The following is a 13,979-nucleotide window of genomic DNA, read 5'->3' on the forward strand; positions in this document are numbered from 1 at the left end:
ACATGTGGAGTTTCAAGATAATCGGTAATTTTTTTGACAAGTTATTGATCGGAAACGAACTGGTCTACGTACATTTAGAAGAGGGGCATACAAACTATACACAGCATTTGTCGACTTTAGGAAGGCATTTGACTTAATAATTAGAGATATAATATGGTATAAATTGATAAAATTAGGGGTACATGGTTAAATTGTTAATATAGATCTTTTTCATTAACATATGACGCACTCTCATGAAATACTCTTTTTAAGCAATTTACAACTTGAAGGCAGATTTTGTTAAATACCCAGACATATCAGTAAATCATAGACTTGAGCTTTTTAATAAACTTGTTGAGCCTATTCTAAGCTATGGCTGTGAAGCATGGGGTTAAATAATAGTGTTCAGATAGAACGAATACATATATGATACTGTAAACAAGTTTTAGGTGTGAGGTTGCGAACACAAAATAATTGTGTTTATGAAGAACCGGGAAGGGTGTCGATAATAAATAAGCGTATCATCTGTGTTTTAAAGTACCGGTTTACAATATTACAATCTGATAAGGTCAAGTACATAAAAAACGTTTATGATATGTTATTACATGATCAGGATATATGTTCCGAAAAAATCTCTCAAGAAATTAGTAGACAGACTAGGATTTAGTGAAGTATGGCTTTTTCAAGGTGTAAGAGATATTTATATATTTTTGTCCACAGCTAAACAAAGAATATCTGATATGTTTTTGCAAACCTGGTAAATTGAAATACAAAACACGACCAGAGGTAGAAGTTATAGCCTTTACTATAGCTTTAAGTTCCAACCATAGTTAAATTCAGTAAATGTGTCAAAATGTAGAATTGCTTTAACTCGTTTTAGTGTATCTGCCCATAGACTTGAAGTGGAAGCAGGGAGATGGCACACTCCTAAATAGATACCGTTTCAAAACAGAAAATGCAAACACTGTAACGTTCTTGAGGACGAATTTTATTTTTTACTGGAATGCCTAATGTTTATGTATTTACGTACGAAGTATATAAATAAATATTACTGGAAGAACACAAACATGACAAGAGCTGTCAGAATACAGCGTGCTCGACTTTTCGAGCGCATGCTTGACAGTATAACGTAAGCCATCATTGGGAAATTGTTCAAATACAATAAAGTCAAGGTAATATAGTATTATTCTAACTGGAAGAGGACCATAATTGAAACATATTGATCGCTTATGTTTTAAAGAAGTGGTACATTATAGACGATTCTGAGTTCAGGTCTATTTTAAACAATCTATTGAACAATTGTAAAGACATAAAATAAACTAATAAAATTATATTTCAAGTTTGACAGCAATAGCTTTGGTGGGATGGTTGGACGGTCTTTCAAATATAAAATAATAAAAATATTTTTTTTAATTTTTTTTAACATGTTTAAAAAATAATTCTTTATGTGTGTTGGAGGTGGAGAGGGGTAATAATGTGGGGGTGTGGTCATTTGTTTCATGATTTTTTTTCGGGGGTGGGGAATTCTGGGGTGGGGCGTGGGGGTGGTTTGGGCGGAGTCCATTGTTGTATGTCAAAGTATGAATAAAATCTGATCCTAAATAAAGAATAGCAATTTAAGCCAAATTTATTTATTTGACCTTGAGATTCAAGGTCATTCAAAGGTCAAGGTCAAATTCAACTGGCCAGGTACAGTACCCTCATGATAGTAAAAAAGTATTTGAAGTCTGAAGGCAATTGCCTTGATACTTTAGAAGTAAAGTGCATCTAAACACAAAATTTAACAAAATATTCAAAGTTACTAAGTCGAAAAAGGGCCATAATGACCTCAAAAATGCCAACCAGAGTTATGCAACTTGTCCTGTACAGCCCCCTTATGATAGTGAGCGAGTGATCCAAGCCTGAAAGCAATAGCTATGATACATTAGGAGTAAAATGGACCAAAACACAAAACTTCACAAAATTATCAATTTTCTAAGTATAAAGGGGCCATAATTCTGTCAAAATGCAAGTCAGAGTTACATAACTTTGCCTGCACAGTCCCCATATGATAGTAAGTGTTGCAAGCATGAAAGCAATAGCTTTGATACATTAGGAAACAAGAGGGCCTGAAAGGCCCACAGTCGCTCACCTGAGAAAAAAAAATGACCTGTTTTTTGCAGACCAAGATATCAATGGAACAAATGTTATAACCAAGTTTCATTAAGAACAAACAACAAATGGCCCCCTTGCGGCCATGTTTTTCAACAGACCTGAACCATTTTTTTAACTCGTCCAAGATATCAGTGGGACAAATCTTCTGACAAAGTTTCATGAAGATGCGACAATAAATGTGGCCGCTACAGTGTTTACAAGGCAAATATTCATGATGCACAACGGAAGACAGACAATTGACAAAAGGTGATCACAAAAGTTCACCATGAGCAAAAAATATTATACTCATAAAGATTGTAACCATGTGTGAAGATGATATTATTAAAACTAATCGAGTAAACTAAATCAAGATATGATAACAGCATTTGCACTCAGCAAGTGTCATTCAGATTGAACTAAAAATGTGACTAAAAGTATTCACAAGAGAGCTTTGTTTATAAACAATAATGAACTATTTTCAGTCTCACCTTGCAATTATATTTCCAAAATCAATAAATCCGTTTTAAAACACAAATCTTTGATAATGTGTGTTATTGTATTAAACAATAAAACCCAGTTTATTTTAGCAGAAATGTGGACCCTTCAAGGGAGACTATCTTGAGCATACTAGTATGTTGATGAATAAAGAGTTCTCTCAAATTCCTGAGTACGAGTTACTGTCCATTCTATAATAGAAAGTTCTGAGATCACTTCCTTTCTGGCATTGGATTCCAAGGATTAAACCTACAGAAAAAATCGAAATTAAAAAATCTACATTAATCTGCAGAGATATTTCTTAGTTATATAACAAAAGCATCACAAAATGTCTGGAAGAGGTAAACCAGCAGGAAGGAAGAGGAAAGCTCAGACAAAACTGCCAGAAAATAAGGAAACTATAGTGTTAAAAAGCTTTTTTACTATATAAATATAAGGAAAAAGACCCCCCTGGTGGCCATGTTTGTTTAACTGATCCAAACCATTTTCGAACTCAACTGTCGTATCCAGAAAACATATGTTCTGACAAAATTTCATGAAAATTGGGCAAAAAATGTGTCTTCTTGACTGTTTACATGTTTTCATAATATACATATAGAGAAAACTGCCCCACCCCCTGGGGGCAATGTTTTTCCACCCATCATGACCATTTTCAAACTCGTCCGAGATATCTATAAAATTGATGTTTAGAATATTTTTATGATGATTAGACACAAAATGTGACTTCTACAGTGTTCACAAGCTTTTTTTACTATATAAATATAAGGAAAATGACCCTCTCCCTCTTGCGGCCATGTTTTTTTACCGATCCAAACTATTTTCGAACTCAACCGTCATATCCAGAAATGTTCTGACCAAATTACAAGAATATTGGACCAAAAATGTGACTTCAAGAGTGTTCACGTTTTCACTATGTACATATAGAGAAAACTGCCCCCCCCCCCTGGCGGCCATGTTTTTTCACCGGTCTGGACCATTTTCGAACTCGTCCGAACATAATAATGAAACCAATGTTTTGACCAAGTTTTATGATGATTGAGCACAAATTGTGACTACTAGAGTGTTCACAAGGTTTCTCTATAGCCATTTAAGGAATACTGCTCCGCCCCCTGGTAGCCATGTTTTTCAACGGACCGGAACCATTTTTGAACTCAACCAACATATCATTTAGACAAACATTTTGACAAAGTAACATGAAGATTGGGCATCAAATGTGACTTCTACAGTGTTCACAAGGTTTTTCTTTTTTTTTACCAAGTGACATGGTCTCTAACCTAGCATGACCTAATGGGAAAAATGTTCTTACCAAGTTTCATGGAAGATCGGACAATAAATGTGGCCTCTAGAGTGTTCACAAGGCAAAATGTTGACAACGGACGACGGACAAAAGGCGATCACGTTGTGCTCAGGTGAGCTAAAATGTGGACCCAAACACATAACTTAACCAAATTGTCAATTTTATAAGTATGACAAGAGATGTGTTTGTAAGAAACACAATGCCCCCTATTGCGCTGCTTTGAAATAAAATTTCAATATATCATTTGACAGGTTTAGAAAATATTTCCCTTTTAAAGCTTATTACTTCCCTTGGTTTGTATTTTTTTACTTTTGACCTTGAAGGATTACCTTGACCTTTCACCACTCACAATGTGCAGCTTCATGAGATACACATGCATGCCAAATATCAAGTTGCTATCTTCAATATTAAAAAATTTATGACCATTTAATGAAGGTAAAGTTTTAGGAAAGAAAAATACAATGATATTTGACCTTCGACCTTGAAGGATGACATTGACCTTGACTTTTCACCACTCAGAATGTGCAGCTCCATGAGATACACATGCATGCCAAATATGAGGTTGCTATCTTTAATATTGCAAAAGTTATCAAACTTTAACCAAGGTAAAAGTTTTGGGACAGAATGACAGACAGGCCAAAAACAAGAGTCCCCCTCTCTTTTTCGAATTAGGGGGCGTAAAAAGGGGCAAAACTCTAAAAATAATGCTGACAGAGTTATGCACCTTGAACTTTACAATCGTCTTGTTGCCATAAAGAAGTATTCCACGTGTGAGTTAATTATCTTTGATAGTGTGGTTGAAGGTATTTTACTTTCTAAAAAACTTTAACCAACGCCAACGCCGGGGCGAGTAGTATAGCTCTCATTGTTCTTCGAAAAGTCGAGGTAATAAAAGTATATTGACCTCTTACAGACTTACAATGAAAAAAATACATAAAATCTATTTTTGTTTCTAAAGCCTTTAAATTGAGAGCTGACTTATGTTATCAATAGTTTCTCTCCATGTACTTACAATTTTTTATCTATTTAATTTACAAAATACAAATTACGATTAAGTGTATACACATGTTTTGTATTAAGACTTTTATCTAGGTTTAGGACGTATACAATTTTTTAAACACGTATTAAGACTTTCTTCTATGTCCTGTTAAAAACTCTGTACGCCATTGACCATCTGTGTATATACTTTGTTGTAATATGTGTGTACTCAAGGGCTTAAAGCCTAATGTATGTTGAAATTAACTCTATGAGCAACCACAACTCCTAATAGAGTAAGTAGGACAAAGTGAGATCTTGAATTGTTTTGAATTCGTCATATGTTGTTCTTCTTAAATGCTCTGAGTAATTATGTACCCGGAGTGTCAATAACTGGGAGTTGAATTATTGCAACTTGAGTTCTATGTAGGTTACGATATTCGACCTATATGAGCGAAGGCTGCTCCTATATTGACTACGCTTATAAATCACTAAATTATTTCGATTCGAGTCCTGATTGGGTAGTAAACGTATGCAAAAAATGTTGTTGTTTACATATGAAAGCTACGATGACAATGGGAGAGTAGAGGAGTTTCACGTTAATGCAAGTACATTAAAATGAATAAAAATGAAATTGAACAAGAGATGTGTTTGTCACAAACACAATGCCTCCTACTGCGCCACTTTGAAGCCATATATTTGAGCTTTGACCTTGAAGGATGACCTTGACCTTTCACCACTCAAAATGTGCAACTCCATGAAATACACATGCATGCCAAATATAAAGTTGCTATCTTCAATTTTGCAAAAGCTATGGGCTATGTTAAAGTTTTCGGACGGATGGACAGACTGACGGACAGTTCAACTGCTATATGCCACCCTACTGGGAGCATAAAAACATTAAATGAGCATTTAATTTCAGGCGATTTTTTTTAATGTGGTTTGATTAAGAATTAAATACAATGCTTGTTGATATCAATTCATGTATTATTATAATTATGTTGTGCTTCATTTTTTGTTGACTCGCAGACTTTTTCTTAGCAACAACTTAGTTAAAAAAATTCATCTTCGCAATCATAAGTGGAGTTGGAGTGAAATGTTGAGAGATTGTAAATTTCAATGTCATTTTCGTAGTTTCTTTCCTAAGATTTGATCTAGTGAACTTACTTTTGAAATTTGATCTAGTAAACTAACTTATGAACGCTAGTTACCCAGATTTTATTGTCAAGATAAACAATTTGAACAAGTTTAATCTAAATTGGACAAACAATGTGGTCTCTGTAGTGGAATTGAGCTATGTTGACGCCAGACGACGCACAACGACCGACGGCTGACATAAAATGGCCACAGCCGACTCGACTTCAAACTCAAGTGATATAACACCAGAATAAATTTGCTATTAAACATACTGGTTGAATAGGCAACCCTAGTTTCAAGATCCGTTTTAGAATCTATTTAATATCGCGGAAATGTAATCACTACTTCCTTCCAGACTCACATTAAAACAAGATGACTGCATTTAGAAACAACTTTTATAACAATCCATAAAATGTTACAACGATTTGTAGAATGAACAACATTATGATTTGAAAACATCAAAACCTAGAATATAATATAACAATCAATCAACAACAGTAAAATATGACGAATACAAGAGGGCCTGAAAGGCCCAAAGTCGCTCACCTGAGATAACAAGATATTATTGGGATAAATCTTCTGACCAAGTTTCACGAAGATCGGAAAATAAATGTGTTAACAAGGTTTTACTATAGCCATTTAAGAAAAAAAATGCCCCGCCCCCTGGCAGCCATGTTTTTCAACCAACCGGCATCATTTTTGAACTCGTCCAAGATATTATCGGGATGAATCTTCTGACTAAGTTTCATGAAGATCAGACAGTAAATGTGGCCTCTAGAGTGATAACAACATTTTACTATAGCCATATAAGGAAAAAAGCCCCGCCCCTTGGAAGCCATTTTTTACAAGCAAACATAATTATGTTCAAACTCATCCAAGATATCATTGAGACCAATCTTCAGACCAAATTTCATGAAGATTGGACAATAAATGTGGCCTCTAGAGTGTTAACAAGGTTTTACTATAGCCATATAAGGAAAAAAGCCCCACACCTGGTGGCCATGTTTTTAAAGCAACCAAAACCATTTTCGAACTCATCCAAGATATCATTGGGACAAATCTTCTGACCAAGTTTCATGATGATCTGAAAATGAATGTGACCTCTAGAGTGTTAACAAGGTTTTACTATAGCCATTTAAGGAAAATAGCCCCGCTCCGTGGTGGCCATGTTTTTCAACCAACCGCCATCATTTTTGAACTCTTCCAAGATATTATTGGGATGAATCTTCTGACCGAGTTTCATGACGATCGGAATATAAATGTGGACTCTATAGTGTTAACAAGATTTTACTATAGCCTTAAGTAGCCATATAAGGAAAAATGACCCGCCCCTTGGTGGCCATGTTTTTCAAGCAAACTTCACCATGTTCGAACTCATCCAAGATATCATTGAAACCAATCTTCTGACCAAATTTCATGAAGATTGGACAATAAATCTGGCCTCTAGAGAGTGAACAAGGCAAATGTTGACGTCGCACGACGGACAAAAGGCGATCACAAAAGCTCACCATGAGCACGTTGTGCTCAGGTGAGCTAAAAAAATGAAACAAATTTCATTAGAGGTACCACTGCCATTGCTATTGCAATCTAAGCTCCATTTTGACTAGTCTCAAAGTATGACCATTGAGCTTGAGCGAACTTATTAGGCGAACTCACCAGAGTTCACGGACACCAAGTTTAAAGACTTGACCAGGTGATGAAGTTTTAGACCACATCTGAACCCAATGCTTACATTAATATTGTCAAGATAAACATACTGACTAAGTTTTATCAAGACCGATTACCTGGTAATAAATGTAGCTCCAGAGTGATTAAAAAAGAAAAGATTTGACCAAGTGACGCATTTTAAAGACGCATCTGACCCAGAGTCAAACGTAACGCCAAAATATTGTCAAGATCAGATATTCTTACCGTTTTTCACCAACCTTGAGTAAAAAATGTTTCCCATAGAGTAATACGCTTTGTGTTTTAAACAATTGACCTGATAATTTAGTATCTGGACGCAAATGACCCAGATTTAAAAATGGCCAAAATATTACCAAAACAAACATTCTGATCAAGAATCATTAAGATTATATTTCTAGATTGGTTACAAAGTTTTCTAAGATCTGACCAGGTGTCCTAGTTTTTTAAACACACATAACCAGAACCAAATTCGACCTAGATATTGTCAAGATAAATACCATAGACTAAGTTTCATCTAGATTGAGTAATACATTCGGCCTCTTTCGTGGAAACAAGGATTTTCATGATTAAAGCTGGTGATATAATTTTGGACGCACATTCACTAGACTTGAACTCATTCTTAAAGGGGCCTTTTCACGTTTTGTCAAATTGATAAAATACAAAAAAAATGTTTCAGATTCGCACATTTTCGTTGAGGTTATGTTATTTGTGAGAAAACAGTAATACTGAAGATTATAAAGCGTTGCTTCGCGAAACGATTGAATAACTTGAAGAGTACTGTTTTTGTCGTTATATTTTCTGATACTACAAGGATTGCTTATATAAAGTATAAGTATAAAATACATCACTCACTGTATAAACACGGATGGCCGAGTGGTCTTTAAGCGATAAACTTTTACTCCAAGACTCTAGGGGTCAGAGCCTAGTTATGGGTTACATTTTTTTTCTTTTTTTACTGTTATTCTTGTTTTTTTTAATGGAGCGTTTTTGATCTAATGTTTACATTTATCAATATAAAGCATTTAATGACAAACTTAAAAACATGCCAAAATCTGTGAAAAGGCCCTTATCACGATTAAATTATCATCTTACCAGGAGACCTGCATGGTTTTTAGGCAATAACACACTGATTTATACAAAAACCCAGATAATGTCAAAAAAATCATTATGACCATGTTTAATCAAGATTTATCAACGAATAGGCCTAATATATTTCAAAATAGACAAAAACTTTTTCTATAATTCGACATGATTACTTTGTTAAACAATGGCAACGGAAACGTGGACTAGATATTTCCAATACAAACGGTCTGATGAAGATGCATCAGGGTTGAGTCATAAATGTTGCATATAGAGTGGTAACACGATTTTTCTAAGGTTATACCAGGTGACCAAGTTTTCGGATGCAGGTAACCCAGATTTAAACTCGGCCTAGAGAGCGTATAGATAAACATAATGGACTTTGCATACTGAGTCATAAATGTTGCCTCTTGAGTGGAATAAGCTTTTCTAACATTTGACACGATTAACTAGTATTTTAACGCATGTGACCCAGACTAAAATGACATCAATTAAGTCAAGAAAAATGTTATAACCAAGTTTCATGAATAACAACTTTAGATAATTAACAATACACCGGGAGACATAATTTTTGACACGCATTACCCACAGTCAAGCAAATCCTAGAAAATGTCAAGATAAATTCTCCGACTACATTGCATCAAGATTGAGTTAATACATATTTGTTCTTAAGCGGCAAAAAGATTTTGCTATCATTTGACCGAATGACCTTGTTTTTATAATTGCACGTGTCCCAGATTTAACTTGGTCTAGATATTGTCAAGATTTACAGCTTGACCAAGTTTCATCAAGATTGAGTCATACATGTAATATCGACAGTAGTTTCATTTTTTTACAAGATAAAACCATGTGACCTAATTTTGGATGCTCGTGACCTAGAAAATATCAAGATAAACATTCTGGCAAAGTGTTTTCATATCATGTCATTAATGTGGCCTCTAGAGTGGTTACACGGCTTTTCCAACATTTGACCTTGTGACCTTGTATTTGAACGCATATGACCCAAGTTCTTAATTGGCCTTGATTCATTCAAGATGCATTCTAACCAAGTTTCATCAAGATTGAGTAACACTTGTGGAACTGCAGTGGTATCAATGTGTTTCTTTAATTTGACCTGGTGACCTAGTTTTTTCAAAGCACATGATCAATATTTCAACTATGTCAATTCTGATGAAGGTTTGATGAAAAATTTTGCCGCTACAGTGGTAACGAGCTAAAGTATGACCACAAAACACACATCTATAACAGCCTGACCATAGACAACTAGATGCCAGACACAGGTGATCACAAATTCTCACCATTATCTCCTGCAAGGTCTTGATGAGTATCTTTGTATCAAGTTCAAGAACAATAGCTCAATTTTTTTCCAGAGTCATTGAGCTTAAACCATCTGTAACTGTGGCCATGACCTTGACAAACACGCCCAATATGCAATCGCAAACAGTGTTCTAATAAGGGAGTAAATAATCTATGTATAAAACTCAATATGATTTTGTTCTTAAGGTTGGTAAACCTTTTTCTATTTTTAATACGTTGACTTTGAACCACCATCCATCCCAAACACACTATTAATCAAGGTACATGTAATTATATATAAAACAATTTAATATTTTGTTGTTATCAAACATAAATAATAAATATATATACCCACCTTTCTCTATATCATACTCCAATATAACCCAGACGTTATATGGAATTGTTTTCATTGCAGCGTAAACAAGCATCATTCTACCTTTCAGCTCAGTCTGACCTCGACCATGAATGCATAGTCATAATTACTTTTAATTTGAATATATATCAAAGAAAAAACACTGCATGTAAATTTTATATAAAAACAATAACCACAATGAAAATTACACTTAAACAAGGGCTGTTTGTAAAACATGCATGCCCCCCATATGGGCTGTCCGTTGTAGTGGCAGCCATTGTGTGAATACGTTTTTTGTCACTGTGACCTTGACCTTTGACCTAGTGACCTCAAAATCAATAGGGGTCATCTGTGAGTCACGATCAATGTACCTATGAAGTGTCATGATTCTAGGCAAAAGCGTTCTTGAGTTATCATCCGAAAATCATTTTACTATTGCGGGTCACCGTGACCTTGACCTTTGACCTTGTGACCTCAAAATCAATAGGGGTCATCTGCGAGTCATGATCAATCTACCTGTGAAGTTTCATGATCCTAGGCATATGCGTTCTTGAGTTATCATCCGAAAACCATTTTACTATTTCGGGTCACCATGACCTTGACCTTTGACCTAGTGACCTCAAAATCAATAGGGGTCATCTGCGAGTCATGATCAATCTACCCATGAAGTTTCATGATCCTAGGCATATGCATTCTTGAGTTATCATCCGGAAACCATTTTACTATTTCGGGTCACCGTGACCTTGACCTTTGACCTAGTGACCTCAAAATCAATAGGGGTCATCTGCGAGTCATGATCAATCTACCCATGAAGTTTCATGATCCTAGGCGTATGCGTTCTTGAGTTATCATTCAAAAACCATTTTACTATTTCGGGTCACCGTGACCTTGACCTTTGACCTAGTGACCTCAAAATCAATAGGGGTCATCTGCGAGTCATGATCAATGTACCTATGAAGTTTCATGATCCTAGGCCCAAGCGTTCTTGAGTTATCGTCTGACAACCACCTGGTGGACGGACCGACGGACCGACAGACCGACATGAGCAAAGCAATATACCCCCTCTTCTTCGAAGGGGGCATAAAAAGTTATATATCAAATTTAACACATTTTAAATGTTAAAAACGTATCTATTGTAAAACACAAATATACAAGCACATTTCTTGAATTACTATCACCTGTAGAATTTATTTTGTTTATTTACAATTGCAGATGCACAAAGTGTAGTGTCTGTGACCCAATTTCAAGTGTGGCTCAGATATTTTCAGAGATCAGATAAACAGTTTAATTTATAAACAGACCTGTTTTAGTGCTTTGCTGGACATTGTTATTCAATTTAATTATTAATAGTATCAGTAATCATCGACTTAATGCTAATTAAATTGGTCTATTTGGTTGAATAGTTCTTATTAAATTAATCAAATAAAGTACTTATCAAGGAATTGTTGATAACACATTAAGGATCTATTATTAACATATCATAATAATATCACCGAATATCTTCAATAAATGAAATTCAAGTTAACCTAGTAAAAACAATAGCGTTTATATAACCATTCTATTACTGACCTCGAACTGATCTTGATACCTTGCGAGATGTAATGAAATTCATATCAGCGAGTTCACAATTCCACTGCCGGAACAACGGCTTGTTTAAAACGTGATACTTTTACATGTTTAACAGTATACTTCAAAAGCAATTTAAAATATTTTTGTCAAAAGGAATATCAGGATAGAAAACAATGCAATATATAGTAGTTTTTACTAAATTTGAGACACGAGCTGTAAGGAAAAACGCGCTGGCGCTGACAATCTTCTCAATATAAAGTGGCACACACAAACTCTATTGATGTCGTAAGTTGAATGTGAAACTGTTGTGTCCCTCAAGCCTTTCCAATAGAGATCAAATAGTTTCATGATGAATAAAGCAGTTAACATCGTTGCAAAATGCACATTGCAGCCCTTTTTCATACCATATATTTCATAAACGAGGTAGTCAGTTAAATTACCAAACAAGACTATTGCCAAGCAATATATGTCCCCTACCGGCTCCACCATTGTCAGAATTTATTGATTTATTTTTTGTGTTGCCCTAGCAACCAGAATTTTTGACGTAGGAACAAATGAAATGACGTGCATAATGCCCATATTGCCATCTATCCATGTTTCAAGTTTCATGAAAAAATATTAAGAACTTTTAAAGTTATCGCAGGATCCAGAAAGCAACCATTTTCAGCAGTATTTCTAGTCTATTTTTTGCCATAGCAACCATAATTTTTGACATAGGAAAAAAATGAAATGACGTGCATAATGTCCATATTGCCATCTATCCATGTTTCAACTTTCATGAAAAAAAATTAAGAACTTTTAAAGCTATCGCAGGATCCAGAAAAGTGTGACTGACTGACGGACGGACAGAGCGCAAACCATAAGTCCCCTCCGGTGAAACCGGTAGGGGACAATAATATAAAAGTGATTACTGTTTGTAGATTGCATGTTTTCTATTGCAAACAGTTTCTTGCATACTAGCGGGACATTTTATTCGAATTTCATTAGACGATTACAAATGGTCGGCTATGATGAAAAGCTGGGTTAAACAGCTACGAAAGGTCTTATTTAAACTTTTCTTTCATGGAATAACAAGCGCTCAGTCATTTTCTATTGGTGAAAGAGGACAAAAAGCTGGCAAATAAGCCAAAACCGTCTGGTTTATCAGTTCGCATGGGCTGCCGATGGATGAAACGATGTCGGTCTGACACAAACTTACGGGCATCTTTGTCCCAGTCTCTCATGCACAGGACCTATAAGGCAAACATAATGGAAATGTCTATCTCAGAATGTGCAATATTTGTGGGAATAAAATTGACTAAACTTAACATCCTTTTCAAGTCACACACCATACTTACTGTAATTATTTGAATAATATACCAATTCATTGGTAAATAAAAGGATTAAGTGTTGCTTACAACTTATGAAATAGATTTGTTTTGCCTAAAATTTTAACATACTCAGAACAATAATAATTTCTGAAGGGGGTACAATAAATTGCTCCTAAGCTAAAAAGCAATTTTCATTATGAGTACGGGCAAGAACTCTGTAATCACATTTATGAAATTATAGCCAAGCATGTAATCAACCTTTGCATCATTTTGATAGGTCAGCATACATGAAAAATAAAGAAATATGTACCACTGCCATTAAAAATCATAACATAATATTTTGTGTGTTCAAAATCAAAGAATATTTCGTAAAATAAAGTTAAGCCATTAAAAAACAGTGTACCTTATAGGAATAGCCAACATTTCAAGGCTAGATGTGGTATGATAACATGGATTTAATGAGATAAGAAATGCTCTCTTATTTTGTGTGTGACAATATATGTTAATTTCCCGTGTCGATTTCAGAACATTTTAGAGTGTACACGTGGACCTTTTAGAAAGCACAGGTAAGTGCGCTCCAAATTAAAGATAAAGATCCATAAACACAGTAATGTATTTCCTCGCATGCACTTCCATTTGTACATGCTCTCTTTACTTATTTTTTCTTGCT

General features: G+C 35.0%; 1 protein-coding gene across 1 annotated transcript in view; it reads right to left on the reverse strand.

Moving 5' to 3' along the window:
- Positions 1-6,393: 6,393 nt before the first annotated feature.
- Positions 6,394-13,979, reverse strand: part of LOC127843606 (protein unc-13 homolog D-like) — a 156,571-nt gene continuing 148,985 nt past the window's right edge. The window contains exon 27 of the mRNA XM_052373295.1: positions 6,394-13,231. Coding sequence (XP_052229255.1) covers positions 13,082-13,231 — 150 coding nt within the window. The 3' untranslated portion in view covers positions 6,394-13,081. The remainder of the gene's footprint in view (positions 13,232-13,979) is intronic.

The sequence above is a fragment of the Dreissena polymorpha genome, chromosome 1, assembly GCF_020536995.1.
Source record: "Dreissena polymorpha isolate Duluth1 chromosome 1, UMN_Dpol_1.0, whole genome shotgun sequence".
NCBI lineage: Eukaryota > Metazoa > Mollusca > Bivalvia > Myida > Dreissenidae > Dreissena > Dreissena polymorpha.